General features: G+C 42.6%; 1 protein-coding gene across 1 annotated transcript; it reads left to right on the top strand.

Moving 5' to 3' along the window:
• Nucleotides 1-11,058: 11,058 nt before the first annotated feature.
• On the top strand, nt 11,059-26,356 carry stk35 (serine/threonine kinase 35). Its single transcript, XM_068598500.1, has 3 exons — nt 11,059-11,771; nt 13,333-14,144; nt 23,871-26,356. Exons 1-2 carry the CDS (start codon nt 11,213-11,215, stop codon nt 14,073-14,075), a joined length of 1,302 nt encoding a protein of 433 aa, XP_068454601.1. The 5' UTR covers nt 11,059-11,212; the 3' UTR covers nt 14,076-14,144; nt 23,871-26,356.
• Nucleotides 26,357-27,215: the final 859 nt, after the last annotated feature.

Genomic DNA, 27,215 nt, shown 5'->3' with positions numbered 1-27,215 from the left:
ATCACACGGACATCACTGCAGGATGCTGAGCAGCAGGACCTCTGCTGCATGTTATGCTGGCTATTTTAGTGTGTGACCCCATAAGCCATAGGTCACTGTCAAACACATTCTACGCTGTTAAAGTGAAAGAAACTGTTGTTGTGGTTGGACTATGATCCTCCTCAGTGGAGATCCCCCACAGTGAGGGCTCCCTTAAATCCTCAGGAACAACTTGATTTGCCCTTTAAATATCTTTTCTTTCAGGGAACATTCCAGCATAATTGACTATCAGTCATAACAGACAAATTGTAAATAAGCAAGCAGTTGTCCAAAAGTTTGCAGAAGCAAAGCAAAAAATGTATAGTAATGAATATTTATTACTATTAAAAGGAATGGTACAACATTTTGGGAAACGTGATAATCATCGTAAAGTACAGAGCTAGAGTCGGGAGGTGGTTAGCTTAGCCTAGCATACATAATGGAAGCAGGGGGAAACAGCTTGCCTGGCTGCAGTCAAAAGGTTAGATATATACACCATAACGCCACAATAGCTCACCGATGTTTAATTTGTACATTAGGATTAAATTAAGCCATGAATATAGCATGCACCACAATTGGTTGTCGATGGTTTCTCTAGTAATAATCACGCCACAACAGTGTGTAAAAAATATGATGAGTCTATGGATGTGTCTCCCTACAGTAGTGAGAAAGAGTTGGCGCCCCATGTACTCAGGCTGTAGTTCAAATCTAACCCAAGGCCCTTTTCTGTGTCACCCCCCTCTCTCTCTCTTGGAAAGTGTTGCATGGAGACGTGTGAATGTGAGGTAGATGGACACTAGCTGCCCCTAACTAGCTTGATAAAAATTAGATGGTGATGAACAGCCCGTTCTCATTCCCACAGTGTCCAATACCGATGCTTAGTCACAGCGTCCGATATCGAAGCACGAGGCGTCTGTATGAAACTCTGGGTATTTCAAGTAATTACTATGTAAACCCATCCGGATCATTATAAGACTTTCAGAGAGAATGCCCTGGGCATGTGATGGCGTAGTAAAAAGACTAAAAGCAAAGCAGGATTGGAGGTGGATGAGTCAAACAAACACAGAACTTTCAACCAAGAGGCCGCTAACCACTAATTATAGAAAGTGAAGCCAAGGGGTCCGACAAAGCGTCAGTATGTGGCGAGTTAGATTGAGAACACGATGTGATGGTAGTGGAGAGGATTTTCAGAATGGAATGAGTTTGGGTGATAAAATTGAGAGAGAAAAGGCAGCTGATATGTGGTGTGATATGCCTTAAAAATAATTCCAGCCAGTTAGATTGAAAGAGTGCAACGGGCAGCCATTGAGGATGGCTCGGAGGCAAAGGATTACCCAGCTGTAGAGCTCGTTAAAAATTGTAGCTGAAAACGGTGGAACTGGTTAGGGATGAACATCGGACTCAGGGTCCAAGAGTCCAAATTTCTGAGATGAGAAGCAGGACAGTGAGTCAGCAACGCTGTTGTGATGCAAACTACTTACTGGCAGCGAGCGAGAATGAACTGGATTTGGCTGTAGCACGGGTCTGCGCATGAACTGCTTGATGGCTTGAGAACAAGATCAACTTTTATTTATGATTACTACAACCATGTAACCGGAACAAATGAGTACGGACTTCCTAGACCATTCATGATCCCCAACGACTGGCGGTTACATTGATGGGGTACAGCTCATGGAATGCAAAGGATGGAGAGTATGGCCTTTAGTCAATAGATCTGAACTCCAAGTGCCAAATGAAAGCAAACCTTCTCCCTTGCCACAAGAAACTATAGATTATGTGTACGGCATAATGCATATCTGTGTTCTTTGACAAAAGCAAAATGATTATGTATTATTTCTGAGGGCAAAGAAAGAAATGGCCCAGAGGTTTTCTCTTCGTAAAGAGGAACAGTGAGTTCTGAGAAAACTTTTGTGAGGTTGGTTAGCCGGAGGAATGGAGGTAAGGAGGAAGGTGTGACAACAATGAATTGGTGAGAAAGTGAACAAACTCTTCATGGGGATGGTTTTGTAGCGTAGTGGCGAGATCATTGACCTTAACAAGGTTTGCGAGTCAGTTTGCCGGTGTGGTTGGGAAATGAGGGTAGACTAAAAGGGAATACAGGAGGAGGCTGAGAAGAGGTTAGTCAGTGATGCCTCTTGGGCCTCTTGGTAGGGCTCTTGGGTTGCTGTGTTGGCTATTAGAGGCATGTTTGGAAGAGCAGAAATCCTATTGCTTTGTACGGCCAAAGGAATGGTCTGCAGCTGAATGCCTTTCCCTTTTAGAACATGTTGAAGATGAACCACGGTCCGTCTATGTTGGGTCTGAATTGTGCTTCACATTATCCAGAGTGCACCAGATCTAGATGACAGTGGCACGGCCATGGCTGATCCCAGGCCTGACAACGGCACTAGTTTAAGTAGCCACTGGGGCCACGAGTTCCTGGAGCCGCGTCTCATGTTCTCGACAAAAAATCTGAAAATTCTGTGACATGTAGCTGATGTCATTTTGTGGCACTTGTGCAGTTTGACTGTGACTTTGACACACAGCTTAAAGTAGGACGATTACACTTTAAATTCATGATCCAGAGCAAGAAAGCGTTGAAACTAACATGATTATATTGTTGAATGCATCAAATTAAAGCAGTCCTCAAGTATTTATTTAACTTAAACATAGTTTTAACGTGCCATGTAATAAGCTACTTTAGTCAGAACAAATATTACAAGGAAATTGCAGACACAGTCTCGCCATAAATTTACCTAGTCAGCTGGTCGTGACTGTGGTTGAGCTCTTCCTCACAGACTGGAGGAGGAGGCAGCAGTTGTTGATTAGTTATCCAAATCAAACAACACATCAGCCTTCTGTCTGGGCGAAGATGAGTTTCTCACAAGGAGCTGTTGGACTGGTTGGTTGAAGTGAAACCTGTGAAGTCCAGTGTTATCGGGTGCCACAGGATTCCACACCTCATGAAAGAAGGTGAGGTCACTGCAAGAAGCCCGCAGGCACATTTAAGACGAAGAAGAAGAAAATCCCTTTTGTCATTTTTAATTCAACAAAAATAAATGTTACTACTATAAAAACAAATATATATGAGTTTCATAATTCAACTCAGTTTATTTTATATAATTTAAAATCACAAATACAAAATTTACCCTGGAGGGCTTTACAATCTGTACGTATAACATCCCTGTGCCGGGACCACACATCGGATCAGGAAAAACTCCCCAAATAAAGATAAAGTAGAAACTCTTTCACGGGGAAAAAAGGAAGAAACTTGAGGGCTCCCTTCCCTCTTCTCAGATGGACAGAAGCAATAGATGTCATGTGACCAGAATGAATAACGTAACGGAGTTACAGGACATTCAATGAATATGACAGAAGTAGTAGACCTGGATCCAAATAACCACGATACATGTCAGCAGAAGGAAGTAGAGAGGTCAGACATCAGCAGGGTCATGGAAGGAGGCAGAACCAGCTCCAGACACAGCTACGATCCATGGCTGGAGGCAGGATCAGCTCCAGACAGCCAAGGTCCATGGAAAAACAATTGAGGCGAGAAAGCACAGACACTCCCGGAAAGAAGTAGAGTTAGTAATGTGTAGAGACAATAATTCATCCAGAAGGAGAGAAAGTACAGGATGAGTGGAGAGGAGAGAGGAGGGTAAGAAGAAGAGAAGAGGAGAGAGAAGAGTTCAGTGTATCCGAAGATGTCCCCAGCGGTCTAGGCCTATAGAGCGTATTCACGTGACGTCAGCATCTCAATCGTGCCATCTTGGGGTCCACTCATTAAATATTATTAGTATTTAATGCTGTTCTCATGTAGCCAGTGTTTTATTTTACCTTGAAATGAATAACAGAGTAAAGGCAGACATCGCCCCGACAGAGTTGCCATGTTCATAGCTTCCTTCCAGGTTTCCATCCACAGTACCTTTTACGCAAGTGAAAGACATTGATTTTCGCTCGGCGAGAAAGCTAAAGGAGATTATTGACGACAGTGTGTCAATGGAAACGTGCCCACAACCCGATGTATCAACAGAAACACATGAGAACAGTCCTAAGGCTCATACGCCAAGTGAAGCCGAAGTAGATGCATTATTTGGGAAGCTGGACAAGTTGAAGTACTAGCCTGTCTTGTTGAGCTGATAAACCCATATTCTGAATCATTAGTCCCACGTCCAACAATGAGGCATAGTACAATAATCACAAGGCACGCCGTTTTGAACTGAAATTGTGTCTCCTTCAGGATATGATGGTCATTTATTAAGAACAGCGGCATAAAACACAGCAAAACAATGGCGTGCATGGACCCCAACATGGCCACCAAAGTTTGTTGTTATGGATAGGGGTCACGTGGGTGAATACGCTCTATAGCAGCATATCCTGTTCAAGATAAGATTGATAAGTGAAGGCATGAGCCCCCAACCTACTTTTTAAGACTCTGGGAACCAGAAGTAACCCTGCATTCAGTGAGTGAAATTCTCTAGTAGGGTAATATGGCACTATAAGCTCCTTACCGTTTAGGCTTTTTAGGTAAGGAGAAGGATTTTAAATATGATTTTTGATTTTACAGGAAGCCAGTGAGAAGCAGCCATTACAGGAGTACTATGATCTCTCTTCCTAGTCCTCGTTAATACACGAGCTGCAGCATTCTGGATCATAATGGATAATATTGGGAAAGAAATCCATCCAAACACACATCAGGGCCCACAGCCGCCAAGTCCACCCCACATCACACACTTCACTTCCTGCCTTTGTGTGTGTCCCGCCTTTGTGATTGTCTGCCCCGCCTCTGGTTGGATCCACCTGTGATTAATCCCCTTCACCTCTCCAATAGGCGTCATTCCCTGTATCCGCTGTCTCTATTCTTTGTGGTGTATTCAGTCCAAATGAAAGTAAGTAAAACAAACTATGAACACATTTTCTTTTACAGAACTAAGGCTCACAATGGTCCCATCTCATGTCTGTCCATATTCAAACATACCTACAGGATGTTGAAAATAATTATTGTACTATCACTCTTTGTGTAATATTTTAAAATATTGAGGGTGAAACAACTCAGATGAAGACATCCATGGGAGATGTGTAGTTAGATAGAAAAGATCTCTTTTCAGACTCTCAGTTGGAGTATGTGCTGCATTCAGAGAGCTGTATCACCTCCAGATAATAAAACTCAGCACGGAGAAATCTCAAGACAAAAGACACCAATAGCACCACCATACATATCTCCATCAGTGCAGTTCTACCTCAGCGGCATTGGCCTTCCCGTTGCCGTGGTAACACCGGGCATAGAAATGTAGTTGTGAGTGTTGTGAGTCAGAAGCTGAAGTAAATGTCCCTGAAACTTGTGAAAGATATTTACCCGGGAGCGGAACAGGCAAAAGAATTCAGCCAGATCTCTGCTCCAACACAATACCTCTGCAGCCAAGGAGAGAGCCGCACACACACACGCGCGCACACACGCACGCACACACACACACACACACACACACACATGAATGAAGCATGAATATCCACCTCCACTTGATGACGGTGTCTCTTTCTAAACACACACAACTGTTCTTGAGCACTATCACGTTGCTCCAGTTCTCACGGCGCTCTCTTTCCGATACGGATCAAAGTACTTTACCTGATTTATTGATTTTTACAACCAATTCTGTTTCAAAACATTAGCATCATACGGCAACTCAAACATTTTCAAATCTGATCATTTTCATGAAAGCGTTTAATCACCGGCAAGGGTGGAGGCCAGAGCGTGGAAGCGGTCATCCGAAGTCGGCTCATCCTTCCTTTAAAGCTTTCTCAGTGTAGTATGAGAAAGCTCAGAAGGTCAAAAACAACTCTGTAAATTGCTATCTGAATGATGTTATTTCTGCTCAGCCACAAGAGGTCAGGGCTGCATGCTTTTCAAGTCCTCAGCGTCTCTGATATTGTACGCTCATCACAGTGAGATGCCTCACATCATGTGTAAAGGTCAAAAAGAGAATTACTGCATCTACAGGCTTTGTGCACTTCTTATTTTAATAGATTGGATCCTTAGACATCTTTCTGCATGTCAGGAGGCATCAAAATAAATAATAATGATGGCAGCGATTGGTTTGCGATCACTTTCCATCACTTTCCATTGACTGTACACTGTAAAATCCAATTAGTTAACCTTACTTGTTAAAACCTTGCACACCTCAGCCTTTAAGACTTTAAGTTAAAGCTGTATCTAAAGACCAAACATCCAATGCTCGTGGGATAAAGCCGGTAGGATTGTTAAAGAGAAAGGACAATGTACTACAGATGTAGAAAAGGTCTGTCGTGTCACTGACGGGCAACTCAAAATGTGCTGTGGAAGCCAGCTGTCACAGATATGAAGAGCAACGTTTAGTTCTGCAAAGACAGCTGAAGCATATCATTTACAGATTTTAAGGCTATAGTTGAATTTGCACTTTATTTAAATGTTATCAACAGTTTAATTAATTAGTTTATAAATCATTACACTTTTTAGGAAAGGGACTATTTTGAACACATCCTAATTTGTATGCATATTTTCCATCACTAAGCTGTACAAACTTGTATGCCTATTGGAGTTTAACATATCAGGGGATGTGTATTGTCAGGGGATGTGTATTGTGGCCTAAGCAGATCAAAACCCCTATATAAAGCTGTGCAGTATTATAAGGCAGCTTCTTTTCCTCAGGCAAAATGGATCAAAAAAAGAGATCTAACTGACTGAAAAGTCCAAAAATGTAAAGAGTCTTTCAGAGGGATGCAGCATTCTTGAAGTTCTTAAAATATTGGCGCGTAATCACAGAATGAGTGATCGTATTCCAGAACTGCAGCCTACCTGGAGAGCCCAGAAGTACGAGGTGTTCAGTGCTCAGAGATATGGCCACAGTAAAGAAGTACGAAATGTTCAGTGCTCAGAGACATGGCCACAGGAAAGAAGGCTGAAACCTTCTGTACACTAATAGTTTCCCATCATTATGCACACACAAATATTTTTCAAAGAAAGTAAAAACCTCACTTTAACTGTCTTAAATATTCAGGTTAGAGGTTTATGACACATTTTGGATGAACTCAGAGCACTATAGTTGTTCAATAATACAATAAATCCTCAAAAAACTTTTTTCCTAATAATTGTGTACAGTATATTCATTGTATTACCACATTTCTTCATCAAATTTAATTTGTCCCATTGTTTTTGTAGAAAAATCAAATTCTTAGTTATTATTTTGTTAACACGCCTAACCTGAGCCTTTAAATTAGTTATTGTATTAGCTTGATTTGTTCCATGACTTGTTGTTTGTGCAGGTTTACATACACATGATCAATAATGTCTTTGTGATGATCACATTTAATCATTTCATTCATTTCACAAGGTTCATGCTTGTTGAACAGAAGGTAGATTGATTCAGTTATTGAATACAAATCAAACCAAGAGTGAGATCAATTAGTTACTAAACCATCCATCTATTTATTTTCAGCCACTTATCAGGGGTTGGGTCTCAGTGGCTTAATAAACCAATACAGTGTTAATATTTGATAGGGCCTCGGGACACTTTGTACTTGAAAAGTTGGGTCTCAAGGTCAAAAAGGTTAAGAATCCCTGGTCTCAGCATTTATGCATTTATTTATTTATACTTAAGTCATTTGTGGGTGGGGAAAGGTATGGTTCCAATAAACTCAGGAGGATCTGTTGCCTAAATGTAACTTTTGATACAAAGAGATTTCCCAAATTCCCTATGCAAAAAACATTGACTATCAAAACAACCAAATGAAACAAACTTGTTTATAATCTGGCTTTATCCAATGTTCACATTTTTGTTATATGTGTATGTAAATGACAGTGGTGGGCCATCGGGGCCTGCTAAGCCTTCTCTGCTGGTCTAAACAGAATCACAAAGTTATAGCTATTTTATAATGGAATTGTTTTTCACAAATACACAATATATAATGATTGATTGCTATTAACTTATTTTCTTATTACACAGCTCCTGTCTTCATCTGTTGCTCTGCTTCACCTTGCAGTGCTGCTTCTAGCTTGTTTTAAGGAGAGATTTAACCTCTATGCCTCTATGGAAGCAGAGCGGCATGAGGCCTTCGAGCTGGCCTTCACCCCCAAGCCAACTAGCATGATTTTCAAAAATAAGTCTTTTTTTTAAAAACGTAAACTTAATTATCTCCGCAACCACAATGTTGATTAACTTAATTTAAAGGGCTACAATACTGTAACTCTTTTGATAATATGATTAAAACCAATTAAAGTAACTGTTCAATTTAGGTACTTACCTAACTCTGTGAACTTGCTGCAGCAACCTTAACGTTTCACTAAACTCGTGATAAGTACCCCTTAACAAAGTCAGATTTCAATAACAAACACATCCACGTAACCGTAAGGCTTGTGGGAGTCTAAAAAAAATCCATGTCCTTTATAAACCCCCTAATTGTACCTTTAAAGTCACAAAACTTGCTCATAATCATGCTGGATGTTATAAAATATGTTTTGAAAAAATAATATTAGAACTAGTGTTAGAACTCATTTGGGGTTCATACGACTTGATCACGGGGAACAAGAGGTACAGACCCCAATTTGGGGAACGACTGGGTGGAAAAGGGACGTTATCGTTGATTGCATTAGACTTCAACCAATCAGATCATTAGTTTGACATGCTGGGCATGTTAATATGCAGGCCCTGTCACGAACGTCAGCATTAATATCCGCTGTGATTGGTCAGTGGGCCAGCGTGACTTTTGTCAACAGAAAGTTACCTAGCAGCACAGTAGGAGTAAGAAGACTTTAGGCTTGAACATCAGAGAAGTTATGACATAAGTCTTTTGCTTGATGTATTTTTTTTAACACTTAATGGCCGAAGGAGAAACAGACTTGGTGGCGGCTTTACTGACAACGCCTTTCTCACAGAGGATTATGGACATGTTTGATGGTGACGATCCTGACTGGCGTGAAGCGCACCGATAAACTGCACAACCACGTCCTTGAACTGTTTGTTAACAAAGAGAGGCAGATGGACTTTGTCTTTATGAAGTGAGCATCTGGTGAGTGAACTGCTTTTTGTGTTCTTACATCTGCAGTGTTAATGTGTCTATGGTGTTGTTTTTACTCTATAGGTAATATCGTTCCTTCTGATCATGGTTTGTCCTCTTGAGTGTGCAGTTGTAGTGCCGCAGTTTTGTTGGATTGTTTTTTCATGTTTTGTAATAATTAAATGTGACTTGTTCTTGTGAATTTGTTCTTGTTGATGTGGACTACATGCATTGTCCGTTAATGACATGTTGGGATATTTAAATATTTTGAACATTTTTATAAGACTTGTAATACTAACTATATTGTGTTAATGTAAGTAATCAACCAGAAGAGTTGCATGGTGATATCAATTTGTTAAAGGTTTGGCCCTATTCTCCTGTAGTGTGCAGTAAACTGCAAGTTTCCTGTGTATATTATTGTTATTTTTGTGCCCAATAAAGGATTGAAGCTCATGCATTTTGGGACACTTCATAAATAAACTGAGTACGCATTACCCTGCAAAGTGAAGAGTCAGTGAAGCTGTGCCCTCAGTCAGAGTCCTGCTGATTGCACTGCAGTGGCCTAAGCCTCAGTGAATTCCCCTTTTGATTAGAACCACAAATAAAGCTTTTCTGGCGACTGAGCTGTGACAATAGACGGTCTGCACTCTCTATCCAGCCAGCCTGGTATGCAGGGCAATGACTGCCACAATGGGATGGTATAATACAAAGGCAGTACTTGTTTTTATCTGACAGTGCTTGGTTTTTAGCCCTGCTAGCACAGAAAAGAGCCCCCGGGGCTGGTCTGGGTGTAAGGAATAGAGTGGACTCCAGGGGGCTACTAACAATTAATAATTTGATCACGTCCACTTCTCAAATAAGCAAATCCCTGCCCGTCTTTTTTGGTTTTATGCACATACAGCAGAAAGCCTGTCTTTTTTGCTTTTATGCACATACAGCAGAAAACCCATATATTATAAATTAAACAGGTGTGACTTACTCATCGGACTTTCGCTCGACTTGATAAAAAAAAAAAGAGAAAAAAATGAAGTAAAAAATAATAAATAGAATATGACCGCCAGGATGGCCAAGACTATATGCATCGTCTTGGACCTGTAATTATTGCAAACAGGTGAGAAGTTAATTCACTGAGGGTCAGCAAAAAAAGATGATGATAAATTGCTCTTTAATAAACATGTGACCAGAACACACTTTCAGCTCTGAAACTTGCAGGGTTATCCGGGTGTGCCTCTTCGACACATTTGGAAACTCAACAATAATAAATAATGATAATATTTAATGGTCATTTAAGATTATTTGTTTTTGACAACATATGCTCATAGTACACATCTCCATAATATGCTAGGCTTAGTCTGCACCTTCAAATATATGTATGCAAAAATGAACTTAAATTTATAGTATGAGTTTTTGGATATGATACCGTACACTGTATGTCCTTGTATATTTCCCAATTATTTTAGCAATCTTTACAGTCAAGTGTTAAATAATAAATATATAACCGTTAATAAATATATTACAAATGATACAATGAAATACAAATGTAAGTGAAGTTTATAGACTGTATAATTAGACAAGTAACATAATCGTTATATAGTATATTATCTATAAACAATTACAATATTTAAAAAAAACTATCTGTGTTGCTAGAATTTCCTAGTATGGCACTCTTAATTAATAACCTGAAAACTAGTAAGCTGTGGAAGAGGAGGAGCACACTTTTTCTGCATAAGGTGTAGACGTGAACCCGCCCCTCTCTGTTTTTTTTTTGTATAATTTACGCTGATAAGCATTTCAAACTACAATACTGTGGTAATAAAGGACCCCTATCACGACTGGTGTCCTATTTCAAAATAAAAACAAAGGTAGCGTGCTCCGAGCACGGCGCGCGCCGTTTTCTCCACCCCCTTTTCACCAAAACTGGATCTCCGCGAACTGGTTCCGCCCCCCCGCCAATCACCGCGTGGCCGCATGAGCACATCACGCCCTCTGTTCTGTGTACTTTGGGAGCTGGGACATTTTGTCTATGAAGGTAAACCGGTCCCTACTTTTCGTCACCAACAGCGACAAAGCTCCACGCTGCTGACAGGCTGGCGTTTAACCTCTCCGGACGTCAACCAGACAGACGTAAGGACGTCAAACTTTATTAGTTTAGAGTTTAAGTAATGAGAGATAAACACGTCCTCCCTTCATGCTTACTTTCAACAAAGAAGAAGTTATGGATATTTGCGACGGGAAGAAGAGGAGACAGGTAAGCGGCGGCGTGCGGGGCTGCAGGCGGAGCGTTGCTGTGAAGATGAAGCGGGAGGCGGGCAAAGTCCTCCGCTCCCTGACGGTGGACAACAACCGTACGGAGCCCATGGAGGAGATAGAGGAGGAGGACGACGACAACGACGACTGCTTCTCCATTAGCTTTCTTCGGAACGACCGGCTGGAGCCCGCCGTGGCGGTGTCTCCTCGCTACAGCCTGCTGCGGGAGGTCGGCCGGGGGAGCTACGGGGTGGTTTACGAGGCCGTGGCCCGAAAAACTGGGGCCAGGGTGGCTGTGAAGAGGCTCCAGTGCGACGCTCCGGAAAACGTAGAGCTGGCGCTGGCCGAGTTCTGGGCGCTGACGAGCCTCGAGAACCGGCACCAGAACGTGGTCCAGCTGGAGGAGTGCGTCCTGCAGAAGAAGGGCCTGGCGCAGAAGATGAGCCACGGGAACAAGAGGTCCAAGCAGTACCTGCGTCTGGTAGAGACCTCGCTCAAAGGTATGCGGGCTGCTGTCAAACTTATTCTTCAGTGCAATAACAGTAATAACACGTACACACACATGTGTGTGTGTTTGTGTGTGTGTCTATATATATATATATATATATATATATATATATATATATATATATATATATATATATATATATATATATATATATATATTAAGACCTCCCTCCTCCAAATGCATGTCTATTAATTTACAACAAATTGGCAGTGGTTTTGCCAGCTTAAGCTCTAAATCCCCTTTTGAGCCCCTGCTGTTGAGTCCTTTCATTAAAGCTCCTAAATGCAGCTAGAAAGTGGTGAAATGTCTTTTCAGCGCATGTAAACACGCACTGTATATATATGTATATGGGGGGCAGTGTTGCTTACCTGCAGCACATATGACTACAATTCATACTGATATGTCTGCACTTCAGCCTCATTGACTGAAAAAATGATTTAGTGAATTTAAGAGTACCGTCCGTTTCTCTTGTGCCGCTGTCTGCCGGTGACGTCGCTATACATCGCCTATAGGAGGCACAGAGAGGACACTGTGTTTTCTCAGCCTGCGAGAGAACACCGTGTACTACTTGGCAGCACGCGAGCCCATGGCCAGGAGAGTTAAATTTCCGACACTAAACAATGACGTTACAGTGTGATGTGTGATGTTATAATTAAATGATGCGGATGTATTTCATGGAAGCTGCTTTTTTCTTTAAAAAGAAAACTACCCATACATTTCTGTTTGTGTCATGGTCGTCACCAATCCATTCTGACCTACTTCCCGCTTCCTTTGTTATTGCTCAGCACGCCTAACTGAAATGTATAGCTGGTGAATATACCTTCAAAGGATTTATCTTTTTTTAATCAAATAACAATGTAAATGTGTGCAGTAAAAAAGAAAGTCCCTACTGAATCTCTACAGTCTTTGTCTTACTTCTTTTTTAATAGCTTGGCTGTTACATAAGTGTCACCATTGGGGCTCTTGAAATGAAATATTAATCTTGAGCCGACATCTTTTTGCAGCCATCAAACAGCAACACAGGATGGTTGTAGGATTAACAATTCAAAGGATTTGTCTTTCTCTCTTTTTGTCCTCTTACCTGTTTGGACGATTTGACCTAGTTTCTAAAGTTTAAAGTGGTCAACATCAATACAGAAAGATGGGCAGGCCAGTGTGATGGGACTGGACGCTGTTTGGACATTATCTCAAATGTATATTTTTTATATTAAAGAATTGATATGTGAGAAAAATCCCCAGACCTGTGGAGGACTTATTCTTTGTTTCGGTCGCTTTGGAACTCATCGACGCGTAAAGAGCAGTTTGGTTTCTGGCTTCAGAATCTCACAGCTTAGTTGTAAGATAATTAGCATGACTAATACTGTGCTGAAATGATAGTGAAAGCAGCACTGTACTTGTTTCTGCGTCATTTATACAAATGTACGGAGTGAATGGTTTTAACGCTTGTCATGCTACTGGCGTGGAGCGCCGCTGGTTTGATCTCCTAATGAACAGAGTCAATGTCACAGTTTGAATATCTCACTAATCAGGTCTGTCCATTCTGCCCGCTGCAGGGGAGCGCATCCTGGGTCACCCAGAGGAGCCGTGCTACCTCTGGTTCGTCATGGAGTTCTGCGAGGGCGGGGACCTCAACCAGTACATCTTATCCCGCCGGCCTGACCCCCAGACCAACCGGAGCTTTATGCGCCAGTTGACGAGCGCTGTGGCATTCCTGCACAAGAACAACATCGTCCACCGAGACCTGAAGCCGGACAACATCCTCATCTCGCAGAAATCAGGCTCGCCCGTTCTCAAAGTGGCCGACTTCGGCCTCAGTAAAGTTTGCGCGGGCCTCAACTCTAAGAACAGCGAGGAACGCCCCTCAGCGGGGGCAGGCAGCAGAGGCAGCAACCAGAACAACATCATCAACATAAACAAGTTCTGGTTGTCGTCGGCCTGCGGCTCGGACTTCTACATGGCCCCCGAGGTGTGGGAGGGACACTACACGGCCAAGGCCGACATCTTTGCGCTGGGCATCATCATCTGGGCGATGATCGAGCGGATCACCTTCATCGACGCCGAGTCCAAGCGTGAACTGCTGGGCACCTACATACGGCAGGGCACAGAGATTGTACCTGTTGGGGAGGCTCTGTTGGAGAACCCCAAGATGGTTCTCCACATCCCTCAGAAGGCCAGGAGCCACATGTCAGAGGGGGTGAAGAAACTCCTCCAGGACATGCTTGCAGTCAACCCTCAGGACCGACCGGATGCCTTCCAGCTGGAGGTGCGGATGGACCAAGTCACGTGTGCTGCGTGATGGCGCCTACCTTCCCCTCTCCTCTTTTTTACCCTAACCAGTCAAAGAAGGGACCCGTTTCCTTCCCAGGTAAGCTTGACTTTCTTGATCACTGATCAGTGAACTAATGCTCTCTTCAAAGCTGCAGTTGGTAACGTTGATTACAAAATAACTTTTTGTCATATTTGCTCAAACTTTAGCCTCTAATTATCTGTGAAAAAAGTGAGTTTCTCTGCCTCGTTTTTGGTTTGAAAGATTAGCAAAACAACCAATCATGACACTCCTCGGCTCTGATTTGTTGTTTTTTCTTTTGGCGCAGTGGACTCTTCCGAGTGCCGTTAGGAGCACTAAAAGGAGGCGTAGGAACCAGATTGTTTTCTCAGATTATCTCACCAACCTTCGTTTAGATGGAACGCTGGTCGTTGGGAACCCAGCACTAAAATCGGCTAATCTTCCTTTTAGCTGACACCTTGAGCCGGTCTCGTCCCAGCCAGCGTCCAGAGCCCCCCTCTGTTTATAGCCACCGGTGGCGTGAAGTCACTGTTGTGGTGTACTGCATTTTAGAGTGTTTTAGAATAGTCCTGTCACTCCTCTTCTTTACAATGACAAGAGAAGCCAATATTTTTGGTTTACCTCTAGTAGCCAGGATAACATTTATACAGGGTGTGAGGTTTCAGGAATGAAAAGTAGGTAAAACATGTCTGTTTGAATCTATCACCCTTCCAGCATGACACGCACACACATACTCTGCATCTGGCACAAGTTTAGTTTAAACATGCATTGAATCCTGTGCAAGGGAATTCTTTAAAAGCATGATTCCAGTTTGGTAGAATTTGCATCTTATTTTGTTATATTAGGGGATTCGAGATGGTGATTTTTTTAAAAGAGACATGTTTTCATCTTTTTTTTGTAGAAGGAAGACATCTCTATGGGGGTGAACTGTCCCTTTAACTATCCTGAACTCAAGACATGCCCCTTCACTTATAGTTCCCAAACTTTGGCGTCCCCAAAGCTTCCCACGTCACCGTCGAGGAAACAGTCTAACAAGTGAACACACAAAACTGAGCTATTAATAGGGATAACAAGATTTGTTAGAGTGGAAGGTAGCTCACATGAGGTTTTGTGGAAAGGAGGAGGAGGTGGGGTGAGGTGAGGGTGGGGTAAAAGCACAGCTACTGTATGTGGGCGGGACGGGGGGGGAGGAGGACTCGAGCAGGGTACAACTTAGGCCTGGGGCAAAACAGCCTGGCTTGAAATATGTCAGTCAGGATGTGAGAGAGACACGCTGAGGACAATGAGCTATTGGCAGAGGTACATTTAATAACAGCGAGGGATCGTCCGCATCGCAAAGCACATCAGGTTTTTCTGGTTCATATTAACACCTCAATAGGAATGACACCTCTTGTGACAATACTGAATACAGACTTTGGTTCCCAGCAAAATGGCGACTGTCATTGATGTCTCTTTGATTTGCATGTTTCCTTGTTTGATTAGAACACCATGGTTCAGTTGCATTAATGTTGCAGATATGTTGACAGGAAAGGTTACTCATTCAGCAACAAGCCTCTTTATTCATACGGCTGTAAAATTGTGAGAGGGCTTGCAACGCATCATAGAACTCACACTTTGATCAGATCAGCACAAAAAATAGAAAGGAGAGCAAATATAACTTTTTAACTTCCGTATCACTTTTTTGCCATGAATATCGATTTTCAATCGTCAATGAGCCGTAACGGTTGATACAGGTAGTTTTTACTTTATTTTAGCAGCTGGTATACAATACTGCGATAATATTGATGTCCAAAAACGGACCCCTTTCAATGCCACTAAAATGACTTGTGCATACAGTAGATACTTTTTTTTCATATTGACATATGGGGCTGTACGGTGGTGTAGTGGCTAGCACTGACGCCTCACAGCAAGAGGGTCTGTGGTTCGGAACCCGGGCGGGGTTCAGATACTGGTCTCCTTCTGTGTGGAGTTTGCATGTTCTCCCCATGGCAGCGTGGGTTCTCTCCGGGTTCTCCGGCTTCCTCCCACAGTCCAAAGACATGCTGCATAGGTTAATTGGACTCTAAATTGCCCGAATGTGTGAATGTGAGCTTGAATGGTTGTCTGTCTCTATGTCTGCCCTGTGATGGACTGGCGACTTGTCCAGCCTTCGCTCCTTGACAGCTGGGATCGGCTCCAGCGCCCCACGACCCGAATGAGGATAAGCGGTTAAGATAATGGATGGATGGATGGATGGACATATGGCTCAGTGGTGAGCAGAATCGGCCTAATCAGAGGGTTGGTGGTTCGATCCCCGGCGCCGCTAGCCCATGTTGATGTGTCCTTGAGCAAGACACTTAAACCTAAAATTGCTCCGCTTTGAGTGGTCGGAAGACTAGAAAAGTGCTATACAAGTACAGGTCCATTTACCATTTAAATGGTAAATTACATTATTTATATATTGTGAGTATAATATAGTTTTTATTTTTCGTTTTATTTATCAATGACACCAAATATTTTCAGTACAGTTTTTGGAGCTACACCAACAAAATGTAACTCGACAAATACTCGTAACGTGTTACTTAATCAAGACCTAGCCTCACCCACTTTCACCCCTCTCTCTCTACACACACACACACACACACACACACACACACAGGCAGCAGGAGCTAACTTTGTTTCTGCTGCGCTGCCCGTGTCGGAGAAGTGTCCCCGTAAGATGTTAATTGTCTCAGTTTGCTATTTAGAGCGGAAACTCCTTGTCCCACATCAATCGGCTACTGGGTGGATGTTAAGTGACCCGAAAACCGTCCGTCTGTTTGTTTGAACTTGAACCCACGGCTAAGTCGGCGTTTGTTTGACTATTAGCTCTCCAATACTGTGCTCATTATCTGTGATCCGGGGGGGCCTTATAGTACAACACCCCCCCCAATTCCCCCTTCCCACGCAGACGACCCCGCCCGCTCTCCCTATGACGTAAAGCCTCTCGACCCCCAGCTGTCAGCAGGGTGGATTCATTCTTCCACGACATCATGGGATGTTGGATGTTGGATGTTGCATGTTACGCAAGAGGAGGGAGAGTGGGAGAGAGGGGGTGGGGGGACCGGGGAAGAGGATTGGAGGCTGTAAACACAGAGAGAGCTGTCGGGAGCTGGTTTACCGACGGTGCGGCTAACAATACTTGCATCACTGGCGAGATATAACACACACACACACACACACACACACACACGTGCAATCTCTCGGCCAATGGTACGACACATGGGGCTCATATTGTTTCAGTGGGAATTTGCCAGATCAGTGTGGGGATGGATGTGTTACAGTTGGTGCAATTTGGACACGCGACATGTTTAATATTTTGAAACTTTAAATACACAAGCAAACCAGGCTCTGCGGACTGAGTCGAGAATATTGTCATAGATACGTGCCAATAGATAAGGCCAACATGCTCATCTGCATTGGTTGTTCCATCCCAGTAACAGCACAACAATGCAACTTCAATAACATTCTGGACCACTTAAAGTCACCTCCCTGAAGTGTAATCAGCTAACTTCACAACGCCTCTCAACTTTCCAGTGGTGGAAAGTAACTAAGTACATTTACTCAAGCCTTCTACCCTAAGTACAAATTTACTACTTTAAACTAGTCAAATATTGTAGTTTTTACTCTTTTTTTCTGTCAGATAAAAACATTTTTATCTGACAGCTTTATATTATATTTTGTCAGTCTGAATCTGCAAAGTCTCTAACCAGTAAATACAATATGATATTAAGCCCACATTTACCTGCTGCAACATTAAAGTGATAAACACATAATTAAAATCCAATAACATTATACACATTTTTCTGAAATTAGCCATTCTGCATGGACATCATGAGTACTCTACTTTTGAAACTTTTATGTACATTTTGATGCCAATCCTTTTGTATTTGTAGGCTTCATTTGCATATTGTAGTCACAAAAAGTATTGCAGTGTGTCTTTAGTTCCTTATCATGTCACCTTGTTCACTACTCTCGAGCGTACTTGTCGGCCTCCGTCGACTGCGCTCTGCCTTCACCACCTGTCAAGAATGTCTCATGAAAAGATATTATCCAAAACTACTGTGAGCAGGTTGATGCCTTTTTAAAATGTTCCTGTTTGTTCAAGGGAACTTTTCCTGGCACATTTTTTACTGTTTATGGGAACTGAGAAATTCAGGAATAACCAGATTCTCATGCACTTTTTGCACTTGCAGCGTTTGATGAGGTTTGGTCATACTTGTAAATAGGCTTGTGGTTTCATTCTGTGAGGTGCAGGAAGTGATGGTCAGTTGTCTGTATTCTAAAAAAAAGAATGAAGATTAGAAAGAAGATGCTGTGATCATAGCTTTGTTTTTCAGTGCAATAGGGTTGTCATAATTTACAAAATATTATTTATTTTTTGAAAAATTTGTTTAAAACCTATATCTCCTCATTGCACTACAAAACCTAAATGAGGTGGCAGCTGGCTCTTGGCTTTATTGTATGCCATTTCCAGTAAATATATTCTTTTATATCTATTTGTAAATGTACATTCTAGGTTTTCTGTTTAAAAGTACAAACATGAGAAGAAAGCAAGTACATCTTTTAAGAGGTTACGTCTCCAGTCAGATCTGGAGCGTGGTTTGTTTACACGACGCCATGCTTGAGTTCTCTGCTGTCATTACGGTTATTGAATTATTCATATTTCAGCCTGACCGACCGTAACGTTTCATTTTCAGTAAGTAGAAGTGACAATGTGTGACTCCTTTCTTGTGGTGCTGATTATTTTTATTTTTTTACAACTGTATATGAAAGAAAATTAAAAAAATAACTTTATTAATACCCCTTGGGGAAATTCTTCTCTGCATTTGACCGATCCTTGGTTAGGGAGCAGTGGGCTGCCTTGAGAGGTGCCCGGGGAGCAGGTAGAGGTTAAAAGTCTTGCTCAGGGACACTTTAATGTGTGAACTGTGGAGGGACTAGGGACCGCCCCAGAATATAAATACTAAATATTTAATAAAATATATCAGTAATATAAAAGCTTGTAAAAATATGAATAATATTTTCAGCATCATATCGTCACATCTGTTTTGTGTGATGTCCCCCTACCCATCTATTTCACCCATCCTCCTTGCCCCCCCACACTCCTCATTGCTGGACAATGAGAGTGCCCCTCCTGGTTCAGGGCTTATGGAGGCTTGCTTCTGGAACATTTTGTCCTCTAGCTGTCTGCCAGCTACGTGCAGCCTCTGTCTGAACCAGGCCAGGGCCCTGTAAGCCCTGGTCCCACACGCGTACACACTCAGGGAATCCTTTTTCATTCCACTAGCAGCAAGGACGGGCTTTTTACAAGTCGAGGCATTGTCAGGGTGTTGTCCTCGCACTGCACGCATGAGCTTCCCCACTGTAACAAACACACGGAGGCCTTCAAGCAAAGTTGAGGAATTTGCACGTGTCTGCCATTTTATGTGAACATGTAGACAAAAGACAGCGGGGTCTGAGAGGATGCTGATGCTGCTCGCTGAAGGAAATTAGCTTGTGCTGCGGTTTGAAGGCCGGGTACGCTATGTTCTGCGTTGGCTCAGTCAGGAGGGGTTATTACAGAGGGGCTGAGAAACAGGGGAGGCCACCTTTTATACGTGTATGGGAGTGGGTGTTATGAGCGCATTAGCCTTCTTATGCAACCCGGTTGTAAAAGTGAGCATTCAGTGGCTGAGGAGGTTGTAAATATTTTCTTTCGGGCCCTCAGGGCTCAGAGAGAAATAACTGCCAGAACGAGTTTCTACACAGATGATTCTGGTGAAGCACGTCTTTGTGTTTATTCAAAAGGAAACATGTGAGCCAAAAGTCTATTCTTTTCATTTTTGTGTAATTTTTAAAATAAAAACTCTAGAGCCTTCTATCACCCTACACTGTCCAGGAAACCCCGTCATCCCACGGTGCTCTGGAATAACATGGATCCTCATCTTTTCCACTCCGCTGTCCCCATTCATGGGGGCTGTGTTGGATCTAATGGGCTGTAAGCTCTTTACACCGTGTTAATCTCCACACAGTGAACGCACCGTCTATCACAGCGTGAGCATCCCAAGCCACTGTTGGCACCGAACGTGGTTGTATCTGGGCCTCACGTTGGATGGTCTTCAGTACTCTGGTACACTGTTGTATCGACAGCTCCTAATATTGGAGCGGTTGCACCAGAACTAATGGGGTGCACTTAAGACCTGTAAATTATAAATGTAAGGAGACGCGGGCCGCATCTGTTGCAGGGGGCTGAGATTGCCCCTCCTCCAATATTAATTTACGGTTTCATGGATTCGCTCCATCGCTGTTGCCATTTACTGCTCACTCTGTCTCGAGACTAAAGGAGAGCATAAGAACTTCAAGATGGCAGGATTTCCCGCGGGGCGCAATTGGTGGAACGCACAAACCGAGAAACAAACCATTAACCAATACGGGGCTCGGCCTTGGCAAATATTTTCCCCAGTTCCCGTTTAGTTAGTAATTTTGAAACCGTACAGAACCAGAATCCCAAATTTCTCATTTGTCTAATTTCTATATTCTTGAGACTTTATATACAGAAAGTGTTAAGTATTTAGACAAATATGTTCAGCCATGGCAAGCGTCATTCTAGATAACTGATCATGACAGAATGCCGTTTTATTAGAAAGCATAAATCCTAAAAGTCATTCCAGCAAGGCTTTTGACCACATTTGGCTGTCTGTATGATTACTGAAATACTATTGTTACGATTTCCTTGGTATTTGGTGGACGGGTGTAGCGTGGGCCAAGAAAGAACGCTTGATATTTTGGTGCATATGCGAATCACGTGGGCTGATACCTGCATTATGTCATAAGAGAAGATGGAGGCTAACAGCGCCAACAATGGCAGCAGTGCTGACTGAGCTAATGGTGTGAACCCGGGGGAGTGGGAGCATTGGTCCATGATAGGGAGTGTGTTATCTGTATCTTCACAGAGACAATATTTGTCTGTTGCTACATAAATGATCTGAATGGCGCATTTAGAACCTTTGACATTGTGAGATCAGGGCATTTGTTTTTTGGCGGAGGTCTGCGCTCTGCGAGTGCGCTTCTAGTTATTTAAGGTGAATGTCGTATTACACAACTTTTTGCCGTTTGCTGAGAATGCTTTGTCAGTTTTTGAATCAAGAGGAACTGAGAGGCACACACCTTTTTAAACTGACATGATAAAGAGTGGTTCGAAAGTGAATGCCAACCAAGAGGAATGTGTTGGTTTGCCGCAAGGCCCACAAAACACCCGAGGCTCGAGAAAAAATGACACACCCCCTCCCGCTCCAACTGGTTATCATAAAGAGCTGGGAGAGAACTGAATCCTGCACTCACAAGAAACCAGCCCCCACCACTTCCCCAAACATACCGGTCTTTGCTGGTTTTTAACGAGGTAGTCTTCGTTTGGGTTATGCAACGACAAATGGCTGGCAGGCTGGCTGAGGAGGCAGCAGGCCTCAGTCTGTCTGCAGGGCTACGACGTTCACCTTGTTTGCTTTGTCCTGCCTATTTATGCATCAGTAATGTCTCCCACAGGAAAATAAGCAGAACAATGATATGTTTGCCTCAAAAAGGGTTCGGCCAGAGCTTTAAACACTTCTACATGTCTTTAGACCACACACTATGTGGACGAGTTGGCATACTGAACCTATTATGTATTGAAAATGTAAAAACAGCTGCTCATATTCTGTGTTTCTTTGTGCCCGTTGCCCGTTGGTAGCATTGTTAGCTTCGAGTCGGTGGCTCAGACTCTTTATGTTGAGAGCCATGTGGAGGCAATAGTAATGCAATTACATTCTGTGTGTATAGTTTTCTAGAAAGACATATGTACTGCTGGAAAATGTAGATGTCAACCTTTAATTAGCACAATAAAGTCTGACTGTTTCAGACCTTTGCTTCTGTTTTTCTACAGTCTTCACAGGACACTTCCCAGCTTAATTATTAAGAAATTATAGAGCTGCGACAGTAAAGCCTGACTACAAAAGAGAAAGTTACATTTTACAGATGGGACAGTTTGGGTTTGTGACTCCCTGGAAGTCGCAGACTAGTACAGATCAAACTTTTTATATTACTAATAAACACAGAAGCACAATCCAAATAAAAATGCCTCAAAAAGGTTCCCTTCTGTCTAAAAATCTGCCGCAGTCTATTCAGCAGATGAAAGTTTGTCATTCAAGCGCTCCTTCAGCGTTCTTTGTTTTGAGTGTTTGCGTGTGTTTTCAACCACATGCTCTTTATTAGAGCTTTCAGATCATAGCGGCTTCCTTATTACTCTTTAATACTAGCTCTACTTTGGTAGAAAGCAAAGCAGCAAACCGATAATTCTTTATCAAAGCTTTACTGATGAGTGCCGTACGGTAACAACGGGCTGTAGTGGTAAACATTTAGTAAAGAGTTAAATCCAATACCTCTTAGTGTCTTTCGTAGAAATTCTGAATGTGACAATGATATTTTTTTTGCATTTTGAGCACTGCTGCTCAGGGTCTGTTTTGTCCTCAGTCAGACTGCGTGGAGTCATGTAACCCATACTTGGAGAGCGTAGTCAGGCATGTAAGGCATGCTCCTTAATCACAAGGTCTGAAGGTTCACACAGGTACAACATTCACTCACAGCTGCTCTCGTAAAACTAAAACTAAAAACAGCTGAGTGCTGAAAAAATAGAGCCACACCAATGATTTCAGACATCTCGGGGCACCAGAAATTCATCAGCGGAGCTTGTCAACAACAGATTTCAGAGAATGAAGAAAAACTGGGTTCTCTGTCCAATCTCTGGCCCTTTAAACGGATCAATAGCGCCTAGCTTTTAGCATGTCAGGATACTTTATGGTCTCACAACGCTGCAGTAATTGGGATGAAACCTGTCGACTGAATGTCTTTTTTGTCTTCTTTCGATAGCACCATATTGTGAAAGGTATACTGCATTACACTGCATTGAACATATAAGGAATTCAGAGTGCTCATCCTTAGCAGTGACTTAAGCACTTTCCACACGTCCATTCAGCACATCCTCCCTGATTCACTGTCCCCGACATGCACGCTTCCTGCTAAGCTGACCCACTTGTTTCATACCATGTGCTGTGAGGCTTATGCAACCCATGAGGAGAGCAACAAACCTCTGCTAGCACAAGCTGTGGCACGCCAGCCTGCTGGGCTATTATTAGAGCACCGCGCCGAGCTAAAGCTGGACACGCATCTACAGCAGGGAAGACGCTCAGGGTGTCAGGTGGGGTTGGATGCAGAAGCAGCGACTCCGTGACTCTCGGACGGTCTGTGACGTTGAATGTGAGATAAATGCCTCCCACATGACAGCACGCAGCAATGCTGTTTTTGCTCTTCTCCCGACTTGCTTCGCCATCGATTTACACACAATACTATCATCCAATTACTTGCCCAGTACTTTTGGAAAGTGATTCCAATGAACAAAGCAGGTTACCGAGTAACATGTATAGTGTGGCGCTGGGAAATATAACGATATTACCTTGACATTGTGACGCGAGACAGGATATTGTGAGTGTTTGGATATCGTAATATGGCATGAATTGTGTCTTTTCCTGCCTCGAAGGCTGCATTATAATAAAGGGATGTCATATTCTGAACTCACCAGAATGGTATTTACCCACACAGTCATTGTACGCACATTACTGATGAGTCTTTATTAGTGACCATTTTGTGACCAGTCAACCCTACAATATAGATATCGAGGTATTGGGTCACAGAAACCTGATGGTGGCCAACAATGTTATCAAACCTTTTTCTTGTTGCTCCATGCTGACCTGTTTGTACTTTGTGTCCCTGCAGCTTTGTTTACTACATGGACGTGGACTCCAATGGAAACAAAAAAAACTCTGACAAACTGAACTGTGAAGAATCCACAATCATGATTTGAGCGGGAAGCGATGGACCGGCCAATGATGCCAAAACTCTGGGACGGGAACCGTATGCAAAAACCAGACCACAGCAGTGCCCTTCCGGCACAACGCAGTTCCAGGTGCAGCTGAGGACATTTAACTGGTAGATGATGGATGTGACGACCAGGTTTATGACATGCTTTGTTTTATATTTGTCAATGTTTGGCTTCAACAGCCCCAGTGTAGGCCTGCTCTTCCTTTAACATGTGTAATGTAGAGGTGACGATGTACTGGACTGTACCAGTACCTTGAGATCAGAGCGTCACTTTGCTGATGATGGTGTGTGAATCACAATGTACAACAGATGACACTACCAGTTTGCTGCACCGCCCTGTACAACCCCCGTGCCTTAAAGATGATTCACACCAAGTGCGATTGATCTCGAGTTAAAACAATTCAGTGAGTTAAAAACTCACACACAAAAAATACACTTTTGTCACAAAGGTTTACTTTCTGCCGAAAGAACGCAATTGACAATAGAACATTTGGTTTTCCCCATAATATTGAGCGAGAATGCGATCCGCCGGTGGCCGTCCTCTCCGAAAAAAGCTCACATGCATTCACAATGATCAAGGTGAAACTGTGACTAGATTGAAGAAATGGCCGCTGGCGATTATTGCATCCGCGGAACGCGCTTGTGTTACGAAAGGATATTTCACCAATCTGTAGCGGGACAAAGCGTGACCGATGTTATTCGATAGGAAGCCCACCTTCTCCAGTTAGCAGGCCGGTATCAACTCCACACAACACTGTGCTACTGTAACCAAACAAAGTCTAGCGGGGGCCTCGGTTTAGTGTCATGTCCCTGTTGAATCCAAAGAGCACCTGTTGGATACAATTGCGTGTATATCTGTTTAGATTGAAATTAATGTGCGATCAAGAAACCATCATGATCATTTGGTGGGCTGATGGTTGTTTTTTTTGGTAAGTTTTTACGAAATGTTTGGTTTTTGTTGTTGTTTTTTTTACATTAAGGTTGAGTGTGGTGTTTTAGGAGTGGAGTATAATACAGTTTCAGATGTCAAGTCGATGAGGAACCTGCAATCCTCATGAAGAGATAGTGAGACATTGATCTGTACTCCACCTTGAGAGTTTGAAGGGTTCTAAATGGTGTGATATGAACAGTGTTTATTGGCCGTTTGATTTGGAGACTCTTCGAGAGATTGACAAATTTGCCGTGTGGAAATAATCCCCACAAGGCAGTCGCATCCTGACTGTCCGCTCTCCTTCCTCCCCGTCTTCACTTATTGCTTCAAGCTCTCTGCAGTGGCACGTCACGCTGCGTGGAACACGTTGGATTAGTTGCTGATCCACATGATGGTGCTGGAAGCAACCGGGTTAGATGCAAAGAACAAAATTAAAAAGTTCAAATGCACAGAATAATTGAGACGCAGATGAGAAAATAAATAAATAAATAAGAGCGGTTAAAAGCATATAAGTGGGACTGAGGAGAGGGTTTATTATGTTCTGGACCTACAAAGCTTTGCTGGTCTCACAAACACAGACCACAGGAATGACCAAAACCTCCCTCTGCTTTCAGTCAAATGACTCTGCAGTAGTAGCAGGTTTAAAGGGACAGTTCACCCCAAAATTAAATAATTTGTGTCTTTTACCTCCAGTGCCAGTTATCAAATCACTTCAAGATAATTTTGGGAGCTTGTTGGGAGGAGTTTCATGCACCAGAAGCCAAATGCCATCTAGTTCTACAACATTCAAGAGAAGGTAAACAGATCTCCAAAACTAGGCAACTCGCACCAAAACTACCATGACTGATGAGCAGCGCAACAGATGGGAGGAAATAAATGTATTTTGAGATGGACTGTCACTTTAAAGATGTTTGGGAGTGTTGTCCTACCTCACTCTCAGTACTTTGAAACATCTTATCTAGTTTCTGATCTGAGGGAAGCTTTACTCGAGTGGAATAAATGTTTTGACCTCAAACCCCCGCCCCACACTTCCCCCAACATAGGTCGAACTGGATATGGCATTGCTGTGGTGAAAAGCTAACTGAGGGTCTTCAAATCTACTTCAAACTGTCCACCTGTTGTCACTGTCTTTGTTTTCTTTGAGCCGTTTCATTTAGCTCTCTTAAAACTAGTAATGATTCCACTTGAAAGACACTATGCAAAACGTTCCACTGCCTCACCGTAAACATCGTACAGACAGCCACATCGTTCTCAAACAATTGTGTGTACCATCTTCAACTTTTCTCTTTTAGTGCATATATTTCCAGTGTACAGAAATGTATGTTGCGTTCAAGAACAACCTGCGTTGTGTTAATGAAGCTGACAGGAGCCATTCGGTGTTTGAGAAAGCATCGTGTTTTGCTGTAAATATGTTTGACAACTTTTCTTGGAATAAAATTTTAAAAAACTATGACTGTCTGGATATACGCGTTTGTTTGTGTGTGTGTGTGTGTGTGTTTTAATTAGCCAGCGGCTCGTAGCTTAAGGTAACCGTTCATCTTATATCAATTTTAGCTCCCTACAATTTGATCTTAATGTAATTCTCAATCCCTTTATCTGAATAAAAACTAATAAACTGCAACTACTGTTTCACTTTGACTATTCAAGGATTGTTCAATGAGTTTGAGTTGCTTTTAAAGCTTGTTCAAAAACATGCTTTGTCATATCTGTTCAAATTCTCTCTACATTTCGACAGCAATCAATAAATCAAATACTCTCACTGAAAAAACTGATATTAAACTACTCGGTATCCGTGGCTGTCGCGAGATGTAAATATGCCCGTCCAATCCTTTCATTCAGCCCGAATGAATATGACCATTCACAGTAAACAACCTCCACATTTGAATCTGAAACTTTGTTTTTGTCAACAATAATGATGACTTGTGTTTCAGATGTCCATCTTGTCCGTCTCACAATCAGCAAACAAACAGAAAAGGTTCAGCAGAAGTTTACATGAAGTTTCATCAGGGACTCAACTCAGAGTTGGTGGCTGACGAATGTTTTTCCTTCTTTATGTTCGTGGTAACTTGTGTTCAATGAGAAGGAGCACAAGACTTTCTTCATTGTTTTTGAATTATGGGTGTGAATATTGTAGACAAGACACTAATGATTCAGTGCATCCATTCCGGCAGATTATTACTACTGAATTAGGAACTGGGGAAAAAAAGGCGAAACGCTGACTAATGTGGAATTTGCTTGTGATTTGCTGTCACACTTGCAGACTTCCAGCAGTTCAAGTATTTTTTCTTGTTTATCAGTGTTACAATCAA

Source organism: Clinocottus analis, unplaced genomic scaffold (assembly GCF_023055335.1).
Source record: "Clinocottus analis isolate CAN_PGR_092001 unplaced genomic scaffold, fCliAna1.0.p SCAF_4, whole genome shotgun sequence".
Lineage (NCBI taxonomy): Eukaryota > Metazoa > Chordata > Actinopteri > Perciformes > Cottidae > Clinocottus > Clinocottus analis.
The sequence above is the reverse complement of the archived record's forward strand: the minus strand, read 5'-3'. Positions and strand labels throughout refer to the sequence as shown.